The 12057-nt window shown below is 39.5% G+C and overlaps 1 protein-coding gene across 2 annotated transcripts in view; it reads right to left on the reverse strand.

The window, feature by feature from the left end:
• Positions 1-12057, reverse strand: part of rbm19 (RNA binding motif protein 19) — a 217189-nt gene that overhangs the window by 157366 nt on the left and 47766 nt on the right. For both annotated transcript variants that reach the window (XM_078421227.1, XM_078421226.1), the window contains exon 17: positions 11499-11623. In XM_078421227.1, coding sequence (XP_078277353.1) covers positions 11499-11623 — 125 coding nt within the window. The remainder of the gene's footprint in view (positions 1-11498; positions 11624-12057) is intronic.

A 12057-nucleotide genomic window follows, 5' to 3' on the forward strand; every position in this document is an offset into this window, starting at 1 on the left:
AGCAGTACTTTGGCATGCTGTGATGAATGTGTTTGAGGCTTATAAAGAAATTACAGGACAAGAAAAACTTAATATTCAAACAACAGGCATCGATTTGTAGATTCGTGTTCTGTATAAGACTGAATTTGTGGATGTGCAGAGGGGAAAAAAAAGTTGGCAATTTGACAGATGACAGGCAAGCATAACAGTGATCATGCATTTCAAGCTGTATCCAGAGGACAGAGGGGAGCAGCTCGTCAACCATTAGTACTGGCAAAATACATATGGTGAAGACGTTAGTTTTGCATAAAATTCAGAAGTCATTATCTCAAGTCAATTTCATAGAATCACATGAACTCCACCACCATTATTTTCAAATATATTTAGAGGAAATAGATAGCGACTATGGAGATAGAATGCATAACAGATAAGAGAGGTGGCACAGCAGAAGTTAAAGCTTTAAAGATCTGTGGTGCTGTTGCCAGAGGTCAAAGCAATTTTGATCATGGAAAAGAAGAGGCTGTCACTTACCTGGAGGATGACAACAGGCTTTATAATCTTAACCTCCTACCTCTGCATTTTAATAATTTGAACATTGCCTGCCTGCCTGCCTGACCCCCCCCCCCCCCCCCATATAGCAAGGGAAAATACTCAATTCTGTATAGTTGTCTTTGAAAATCGATTACAGATAATGCTTATAGCTGTGATGCACCTAGAGATCCCAATAATAAGGTCTGATGACACCAAAGTGGTTCTTTCGAAGCAGAACAAGAAGTCACATTACTGCTGGAAAAGCATCTGTTGGTAAATATAATTGTTTTATGAAAGTTCCTCTTAAAATTGTAAATGTCTGCATATTCTAATTTTAAAATCAGAGATATTGATTAGAAAAACCCATACCCAACCCTGCACATTACTTAGGAAAAAAATAGAATTAATGGTTCAAATTAGTTTTTCCATATATGGTAAATTTTCTAAAAATGATTTAGCAAATTATGCTGTCAAACACTCAAAAATCACTAATCATTTTTCCTGCATCTTAAGTATTCGAGAATTATTGCTACATGGCAATCTAAGCAGAAACCAGGCTGATCATAAAAATGGTGTTTGTGCCTTCCTATAATGAAAATATCAAAGTCTAGTGTCATTTAAGTGGTCCTTAGAAAAAGTGTGTATTTCCACCTGATTCCCCCCCCCCCTAAAAATTCAACGGACAATATATTGAGTTAGATGCAAAGTTCTGCATTGGATTCATACTAAAATCTACGAAGCTCATACTTATATTTAGTCAACTTCTCAAATGTTTGTCATTACTGAGCTGGCGCGTCCAGCAAGTATCTGAAATTGATTGCAATTAGCACACTCAATCAGCAAAAAAATGGCATTCCCCATCAATGCATAGCATAGATAAAAGCCCATTTCACTGTTCAACATTTTACTGATAAAAGATTTGCTTGCTGCACGACTGAGTGCCCAAGTTGCGACAATGGAAAACAATTTAAAAACACTTAATTCAATGCAATGATGATTTGAAAGAAAGATAATCAAGCCAAGATAAAAGTTTTTGTTACTTCCTCCACAAATGGTTCCCTGTCTGAGCATTTCCAGCATTCGGTTTATATTTCAGATTACCAACATCCACAGCTTTTTAATAAACTTTGTTAGTATTTAAAATACCCTTTGTTAGAAAAATGGAGAAACACTACAGTACCAGGAAATAAAATATCCATGATAACTGGTCAGAGAATATAAAGAAAAAGACCCAGGTCGTTTAGACTTTTCATTATTGCTTATTTTAAACTGCATTGGACTGGGACTATTCCAATTTTATGTTGTGAGCAGGCAGCTGGCAACATATTGAACATGCATGCTGTTCAAACCAGGGAATGGGGGAGCTGTGTCCAAATGTACATGGCTCAACTGACAAGACAACCAGTTACCAGCAACATTTTCCTTTCTGAATTTATTAATATGAATTTACATATTTAGCAAAAGTTAAATAATGTGACAAAACTAAGTCAAGCATCCTAGCAAGATTATTTATGAGAATGGTTAAAAAAAAACATTAGTTAGCAGTAAAGGGCTCAACTGAGGAGAAACACAAGTGGTGTACTTCAACATTAACCTCAAATCCCTTAGAATGGAGTACATATATCTGGCATTCATTCTACACAATAAAAGTTCAGGAAAATAAGGCGTGGATGAATTACATCATTATGTATATTACATTTTGATTTTATTGAACCTGCAGTAACATCTTCACCAAAGCTGATCACCCCCAGTGAAGTCAAATGCAATGGTAGAAAAATTACAGTCGGCAAGTTTTCAGGAGGTCGGAACTTGCATTTAAAATATAAATCAGAACAAGGAATTTCCAGCCTATTTTTTTTTCATTAACTCATAGCAGACTCCGGGGAGATTACATTATGATTTATAAAATTATGAATAGCCAAGAGAGGGTGGATAGGAATGACCTATTCTCCCTACCAAAAGGGATCTATAATTAGGGATAAAGATTTTAGTTGTAGCAAAGGAGAAAAAAGATACTCATTAGAGTCATCATGGTGGCAGTTCTGGAACAGCCTGAAAGAGTGCTGGAGCGAAAAATCCTCTTCACAGTTCAAAAATTGCCTCTTTTTATGCTGTTAATTACTATGATTTCAGGACTTAAACAGTGAAGGTACTGTAGCCCCTGGGCTAGCTTGAATGTGACCATTATACAGAATTCTGGATAAATTATTCGATAAATGCCAATCATTGAAACTGCTTGCCTCAAAGCTATTCTCTCATTTCTTTCCAAAACATGTGGCCATCTTCAAAATCCAGGCCCATCTTTTCAGTAAGTCCACATCTGAAACTTTCTATCCAAGTTTCTTCCACTGCCACAGCACTCACATGATTCTTCTCAAAGATGGAAGAATATTTACTGTTATTATGATGGAAGGAATCTATCTCTCTTCATCTTTCTCACTTTGCACTCAGGAAATTCATTGTTCTGGTACCTAATTCAAGTATATAGTTCCCTGAAAAGGGGAACGCTGGGTAGATAGGGTGACAATAAACTAAACTGGTTTAAAAAAAAAATGTTCACTGCTTTAGCACATGTGACAATAAAAGCACCATTGAACCATTGAAAGTGGTGTCACAGGTAGATCATGTAATCAAGAAGGCTTTCGGCACATTGGCCTTCATCAATCAGAGTACTGAGTGTAGAAGTTGGGAGGTAATGTTACAGTTGTACAAGACATTGGTGAAGCCACATTTGGAGTATTGTGTTCAGTTTCGGTCACCTTGTTATAGGAAATATGTTGTTAAGCTTAAGGATACAGAGAAGATTTATGAGGATATTACCAGGACTTTTGAGGGCCTGCGTTATAAGTAGAGATTGAGCAGGCAAGGACTTTATTCCTTTGAGTGCAAGAGAATGAAGGGTAATCTTAGAGGTGCATAGGATCACGAGAGGAATAGATTGGGTATTCAGTGGTCTTTTAGCCAGAGTAGGCAAATCAAAAACCAGATGACATAGGTTTAAGGCGAGGGGGGGGGGGAAATTTAATAGGAAATTGAAGGGCATTTTTTTTTAAAAAACACAGAGTGGTGGGTATATGAAACAAGTTGCCAGAGGAGGGTGATGAGGCAGGTACTGTTACAGCGTTTAAAAAAACCATTTGGACAGGTATTTGGAAGGAGTAGGGTTACAGGTAATGGGCCAAAAGCAGGCAGGTGGGACTAGTGTAGATGGGGCATGTTGTTGGTATGGGCAAGTTGGGTTGAAAGGCCTATTTCCATGTTGTATGACTATGACTTCAGCTGTACCGTCGAACACTGACCGGCAGTCTGGTCCAACTATCAACTATGATTCTGTTATGGCTATAACATCCTTGCTCCATGTACCAATCTGTGGCCCGAATACATCTGCTTTACCCATCAGACCTTTTGCACTGAAATAAATGTAGTTTAGTCTTTCGAACCTTTGTCGTTTCCTGCCTTGCCCCTGGCTGTCCTGTACACTGAACTTACTTGCTTTGACATTTATATTTGTCTCAACCTGCCCATCAGCCAAACTATTACTTTCGGTCCCACTTCCTCTGCTGGACGAGTTTAAACCCTCTCTAGCAGCACGAGCAAGTCTCCCTCCCAGGATATTGGTCTCCCTCCAGTTCAGGAGCAACCTGTTCCAGTTGTTCGGAACACTTCTGTCCCAGAGGAAATCCCAATGGTCAAAGAACCTGACCCGTTCCATCTGCCACTCATCCATCTGTCTTGTCTTCCTATTCCTACTCTCATTAGATTGTGACAATAAGAGTAATCCAGACATTACCGTCCTTGAAAAGATCCTGCTTTTTAACTTTCTGCCTGGCTCTCCATATTCACTCTGCTTGACTCCACTCCTTTTAGTACTTATGTCATTGGTATCAATGTGTACAACAATTCGCAGCTGCTCATCCATTCCCTTGAGAATGTTCTGTAACTGCTTGGGACATCCTTGACCTGGCACCGGGGGAGGCAACACACCATCTTGGAGTCCCATTCACGGCCATAGAATCTTGTCCGATTCCTTGTTATCAAACCTCCTAACTACCACTCCCCTACCTCTAACGTTCTCTGTCGTTGTGCCACAGACCTGGCTGCTGCAGCTCTTTGAAAAACCGTCTCCTCCAACAGAATCCAAAACTAGACACTTTTATTCTACATAATACTATATATGTTTTTATTTGTAATTATGCTCTGTATTTAATCTATTGGGTAATAAACATTACTCTTGGGCAGATGTTTAGAAATTTTACTTTCAAATGAAAAGATATGTAAATCTCTTAATGCCTTAGCATTACGCCACATCAAATTTTCCTACATATGAAGAAACTTAATTTATACTGCAACCTAAATGATCGCAGAAGGTCATTATGGTCTGTTAGGTACTTAAAAGGTGCAATCTCTGTTCTCTAAGAATTTGGCAAAATATGACAACAAATATCAAAGTGATAATGACCAAACATTTTTTTCAATGTTGCTGGCTGAGATCAATATTGGCCTGAACACCTGCTGTTCTTCATGTCATGGGATCTTTTCCATCCATCTTGGGGGGAAGATGGGACTTTGGTTTAATGTCACTTCTGAAAAATGGCATCCTTACAGGCCCATAATTCACAGCACTGCTCTGGAATGTCATCATTGATTTTGTGTTCAAGTAACAATTATGCAAGAGAAACATGTCAACGCTACAGAAGTGTTCCCTAGATGCTTGGTTGGTAGCGCAGATTATTTTGAAATGTTAAAATAAACTTAAGTTTAGGATGATGAGATTTGTAAAAACACATTTGTCATCACATCCATCCAAAAAAAACAAAGCAGCAAAATACTAAATATTTCTTATTCTGTTTTGATCTTTCATATTTTTGTGGTTTCAAATATAGTAACATCAAATTGATAGCAGATGTGTATTTTCATGAATGGTTTGGGAGCTTTCTTAAATACTATGTACTGAACACTTCCACCATACTTAAATATTCCACTTGGTGGAAATTTACTACTTCATATCACATTGCTTAATTACTGAACAATTACACTAGGAAATATCAAAAAGCTCTTGTTCCCTTTTTGATTTTGTATTCATTTAGAATAAATTACACAGAATAGATCTGTCTTTGTCTACAGAATATCCAAATATGTTTCCAAAAGGGAAAAAAATCTGAAACAAGTCACTTTCATTTAGAGCACTTACTGCTGAAGGAACTCAGTGGGTCAGGCAGAGTCTGTCGAGAGGAATGTTTAAACGAGGTTTTGGGCCGGGTCCATTCTTCGAGTCTGAGGGGCACTGACCCGAAACGTCATCTGTCCATTCCCCTCCACAGATGCTACCTAACCTGCTGAGTTCTTCCTGCTGTTTGTTTTTTGTTCAAGATTCCAGTTTCTGCAGTTTCTTGTGTCACCACTTTAGTTTAGAGATTATTGAAAAATACTTCTTATATAAATAGTGATTAAGGGCCTATACTCTTGGTTTTGGAAGAATGATAGGCAATCTCATTGAAACATAAAAAAATTCTGATTAGGCTTAGCAGGGTAGATGCTTCTCTTGGCTGGGGTACCCAGAAACCGGGGTCAAATTAAGGGGACATTTAAAGACAGAATAAAAATGGCTTTACCTGGAGGATAGTAAAGAACTGAAATTTTCTCAAGAAAAGTGTTGGAAGCGGAGTCGCTCAGCATATTTTAGTGAAAGATATAGCCTGGTAACAGGCCCTTCAGCCCACCGAGTCCATGCTGACCATCTATCACCTGTTGACACTAGTTCTATGTTATTCCACCTTCAGATCCTCTAAACACTAGGGGCAATTTACGGAGGCCAACTAACCTACAAACCCACATCTTTGGAATGTAGGAGGAAACATAAGCACCCGGAGGAAGCACCCAGTCACAGGAAGAATGTGCAAACTCCACACAGGCAACACCCGACGCCAGGATCGAACCTGGGTCTCTGGCGCTGTGAGAAAGCAGCTCTACCAGCTGGCTGCCCTTGAAGATAAAGACATACTGATTTTTAGATATTAAGGGACCCAAAGCATAAGAGGTTAGCACAGAAAAGCAAGGCTGTGGATCGAGCAGGAATGAGGGGCCAAATGGCCAAACCTTCCTTCCAGTTCTTACTTCATTGGATACTTAGTGGCACATCTCCTTTAGATGCTTTTCTACATTGAAGACAATTTATATCAACGTGTTTTTATTTATTTCCAAATTTAGTCAAGCTTACAACAGAAATTTGATATCTATCACCAAGTTAGATATCACATTGAATAACCAAAGGTATAAAGTACCACATACATTTCTCACTTAACGAAAAACAAAAAAACTTTAATTTTCTCAATTAAACAGCGAATTTATTATTTTAAATAGCTTTAAAACAGATGAGTAAGGTATTAAAAGCATCAAGCCACACCCACATTTGCAATATAGTTTTAGGAGAGGTTTCCTGAAGGATATTGCAGATTTCCAATATCTGCAGGTTTTTTATTTTCAATCCTGTGGATAGATTTAGAAGCTGCTACCAATAGTTAAGGAAATCTTCATACTGACAAAATCCTTTGCTATTAACTACTATGCTTTTGTTCAACCATAATAACCATTGGATTCCATGAATTCATCAAAAAATTTGACTTTTTAATGAAAATCTAAAATAAGTGCTGCAAATCTGATATAAAACAGAACATTTTGAAGACACTGAACACGTCAGGCAACATCTGTCAAAAGAGAAAATAAATTTACATTTCAGGTCAAATGCCCTTTCTCAGAACTAGGATAAAGAATAAACGAGCCAACTGTAAGTTTCAGTGAAGCCTGGTGAGAAATAGACCAGCCAGAAGAAAAAGCTCTGATAGGCTGAGGCCAGGGTTATGATGGTGATAATCTGGCTGATAGATTATTGAAAGAGAGAGAGAGAGAGAGAAAACAAAGATACGTGTGGAAATTGAGAAATACTACAACTTAGAGCTATAGGAAATGCTCATCTGTGCTAATGGGCAGCGAAAACATGCGGCACAATTTTTTCATGATGGTTTGATCCTACTGAATTTAATGACTACTCACAGTCCTCCATGTCCATTCTTATCTAGTCCAGACACAGATGCCAAACCTACTGGTCTTATGCAGCCCAGAGTCCAGTGACATGGTCTGAGCAATGAAAGGGATCCAGCAGCCCTGTCCCAAATATACACAATAACCAGCAACAACTTAAGGCAGTGAGTGATTATTAATATTTTGAAAGCCTCTAACATTGAAAGTCATTTAAAACTGAAGTAAATCATTAAAAAATAATTGGATGTTTTATTAAATATAAAAACAGCAAGATAAATAAAATTACCTATAAACAGTTCAAAGTGAAAGTTAACTGCTCTTTAGCATCCTTATCTAAAGCTTGAGAAATCCCAGCACAGCACCAGAAAGACAATTCATCAGCACAATGCCACAAAATTCCAGCATTGAACTTTATCAATGCCAGAATGAACGGACAAATTTACTCTTCCAAACCTTTGTGTCCCAAGCTATTGTGGTTGAAATTGTAGGAGGTGAGGTCTGGGACTCGCTGCTACTTAAATGGCTGAAGGCATGATCTGGCCAATGTTTGGTCAAATATTTTGGCAATGTTCACCAATTAAAATCAGCTTCATTTGTCTTGTAAAATGATGTTCTCATGAATTATAAACATGGTATCCTTAATGAAGCTAAAGCGTCCCCAACGTAGTCAGGTATATACTGAAGAGCCAGAAATTATATAATCTTTCAACGTTCAAATGGAAAAAATATTCAAAACAGATCGTGATGGAGGTTTGTTCTGAATCACTAGATAGCTTGTTTGCACATTCCATAATCCTTGGCATTTCAGTGTAATCTCATGAAGAAAAATATCATACTTTGCCCAGAAGCTCCATTAGTAATTAACACCTGTTCACATTAATATTATTTGCCCCAATGCTACCAAATGACTTGTGAATAAGAGCAGACACAACTATGTGCAAGTTCTGACATTGTAGTTACTGCTGGAAGGAGTACCCTCTCTGGTACATTCGAGCAGCACATGGACAATGTTGATGTTATTATTAAAAAGTTATATTGAATTTGGTGGAGAAAGTTTACATTTGTCCATTTCTATGCAAGTAAATTTTTGATGGCATGTCATAATTGCTGCCTAACAATCTCTCATACTTAAAATAAACCTTTAAAATGTGAAGACACAAAACATTGGGGTAACTCAGCAGGTCAGGCGGCATTCCAGTTATGGATACGTGACGTTTTGGGTCAGGACCCTTCTTCAAACTGATTCAACTGTAAAGTCATCCTTTTTAATTAAACTAAAATTAGTTTTGTTTAGTCTACTTTAGAGACACAGCGCGGAAAAAGGCCCTTCAGCCCACCGAGTACATGCCGACCAATGATCACCCGTACACTAGTTCTATCCTACACACGAGGGACAATTTATAGAAGCCAATTAACCTACAAATGGGTAGGAAGGAACTGAACATGTTGGTTTAAACCAAAACTGGAGTAACTCAGTGGGACAGGCAGCATCTTTGGAGAGAAGGAATGGGTAACGTTTCGGGTTGTGACCCTTCTTCAGACTAGTTCGGGATAAGGGAAACAAGAGATATAGACGATGATATAGAGAGATAAAGAACAATGTATGAAAGATATGTGAAATGGTAACGATGATAAAGGAAAGGCCATTGTTAGCTGTTTGTTGGGTGAAAACAAGAAGCTGGTGCAACTTTGGTGGGAGAGGGATAGAGAGGGAATGCCGGGGTTACTTGAAGTTAGAGAAATCAATACTCATACCACTGGGCTGTAAGCTGCCCAAGTGAAATATGAGATGCTGTTCCTCCAATTTGCATTTAGCCTCACTCTGACAATGGAGGAGACCTAGGACAGAAAAGTCTGTTTGGGAATGGGAAGGAGAATTAAAGTGTTTAGCAAACAGGAGATCAGGTAGGTTCAGGTGGACTGAGCGAAGGTATCCAGCGAAACGATCTCCCAGTCTATAGACAATAGACAATAGGTGCAGGAGTAGGCCATTCAGCCCTTCGAGCCAGCACCGCCATTCAATGCGATCATGGCTGCTCACTCTCAATCAGTACCCCGTTCCTGCCTTCTCCCCATATCCCCTCACTCCGATATCCTTAAGAGCTCTATCCAGCTCTCTCTTGAAAGCATCCAACAAACTGGCCTCCACTGCCTTCTGAGGCAGAGAATTCCACACCTTCACCACTCTCTGACTGAAAAAGTTATTCCTCATCTCCATTCTAAATGGCCTACCCCTTATTCTTAAACTGTGGCCCCTTGTTCTGGACTCCCCCAACATTGGGAACATGTTTCCTGCCTCTAATGTGTCCAATCCCCTAATTATCTTATATGTTTCAATAAGATCCCCTCATCCTTCTAAATTCCAGTGTATACAAGCCTAATTGCTCCAGCCTTTCAACATACGACAGTCCCGCCATTCCGGGAATTAACCTAGTGAACCTACGCTGCACGCCCTCAATAGCAAGAATATCCTTCCTCAAATTTGGAGACCAAAACTGCACAGTACTCCAGGTGCGGTCTCACCAGGGCCCGGTACAACTGTAGAAGGACCTCTTTGCTCCTATACTCAACTTCTCTTGTTATGAAGGCCAACATTCCATTGGCTTTCTTCACTGCCTGCTGTACCTGCATGCTTCCTTTCAGTGACTGATGCACTAGGACACCCAGATCTCGTTGAACATCCCCTCTTCCTAACTTGACACCATTCAGATAATAATCTGCCTTTCTATTCTTACTTCCAAAGTGAATAACCTCACACTTATCTACATTAAACTGCATCTGCCATGTATCCGCCCACTCACAGTCTACATATGGTCTCGCAGATGTATAAGAGTTCACATCTTGCACAACGGATACAGTAAATGAGATTGGAGGAGGCGCAAGTGAACCTCTGCCTAACCTGAAAGGACTGTCGGGGTCCCTGGATAGTCGAGGGAGGAGGTATAGGGACAGGTGTTACATATTCTGCAGTTACAGGGGAACGTACCTGGGGAAGGGATGGTTTGAGTGGGAGGGGATGAGTTAACCAGGGAGTTGGAGGGAACGGTCTCTACAGAAGGCAGAAAGGGGTGGAGATGGGAAGATGTGACTAGTGTTAGGATCCCATTGGAGGTGGCAAAAATTTCAGAGGATTATGTGTTTTATGCGACGGCTGATGGGGTGAAAGCTAAGGACTAGGGGGACTGTCTCTGTTGCGACTAGGGGGAACAAGGGCAAAGCTACGGGGTACCGGAAGACACGAGTGAGGGCCTCATCTGTGATGGGAGGGGGGAAGTCCCGTTCCTTAATGAGGACCTCACAACGACTATCGCCTACTCCTAATTCCTCTGTCTGCGCCGCATCTGCGCCCAAGAGGTGGTGTTCCATAGGAGGACGTCCGAGATGTCCTCGTAGGAACAGCTCATCTTGGGCGCAGATGGGGGAGTTGGGAGTAGGGGATAAGTGTAGTCGAAATTGTTGTGGAAGTCAGTGGGTTTGTAATAGACTTCAGTTGATAGACATTTCCTGTGATGGAGACTGTGAGATCAAGAAAAGGGAGGGAGGTGTTGGAGATGGGTTGGTTTCAGCCTGCACTCAAATTTACTTGAACAATCTCCGATACCTCCTTCCCCTTTCTTGATCAGTTTGCTCTCAACTTAATTTTTCTTTTCCACTTAAATTCACTGCCCATTCAACATCACACTTCAAGCTAAAATTAAAATTTCCTGATATAGACTCTCCCATGCTAAACAGTGATCCTTCAATGCAATTGATTATAGAGATCACCAAGTTTGCAATTATGACTTGGGTCCCTGTTCCTCTACTGTTTCATGCCAAAATGGCTTTCTAATCACAGGATTATCCACATAAATTCTCTAGGCAAATGGAATCAATAGCGGGCAGTTTGTTTGTCAACAACTATAAAATTTGCACCACTAACTTTGCCTTTAGGAACCTAGAAGAAAACTTACCTTCTTCAAAGTTTCTTCAGCTGTTGAAAAATTTAGATTTTTGACAAATAGTGTGCATCCTGGAATACATTCATCCTCTTCCTCACATGAATCATTTTCATTTGTTGCTAGTTCATCTTGATCATCTGCAAAATAAGAGAAAATTGCTCAGTTTCTATTGGCCATTTTCCTATTGTTAACATCTAATAATTATTTGCCAAAATAAAGTTTTACCAGTGCTCTTTTCATTCTGATGACTCGCTTGATTTAGTGCCTCATTTTTGACAAAACAAATAGGCCACTTTAAATTTTTGGCTCAAACATTTTTGTCCTTAAACAAGAGCAAAATAATTTATCAATGAAGTTGGAACCTTGCAATATCTCTAGAACTGAGCAAAACTTGCATCAAAACTTGCGTCATCCGTCAAAACTTGCTTGGTTTATAAAGGGCTGGACAAGCTAGATGCAGGAAAAATGTTCCCAATGTTTGGGGAGTCCAGAACCAGGGGACACAGTCTAAGAATTAAGGGGAGGCCATTTAAAACTGAGGTGAGAAGAAACTTGTGAATTTGTGGAATTC

Source organism: Rhinoraja longicauda, chromosome 25 (genome assembly GCF_053455715.1).
Source record: "Rhinoraja longicauda isolate Sanriku21f chromosome 25, sRhiLon1.1, whole genome shotgun sequence".
Classification (NCBI taxonomy): Eukaryota; Metazoa; Chordata; class Chondrichthyes; order Rajiformes; family Arhynchobatidae; genus Rhinoraja; species Rhinoraja longicauda.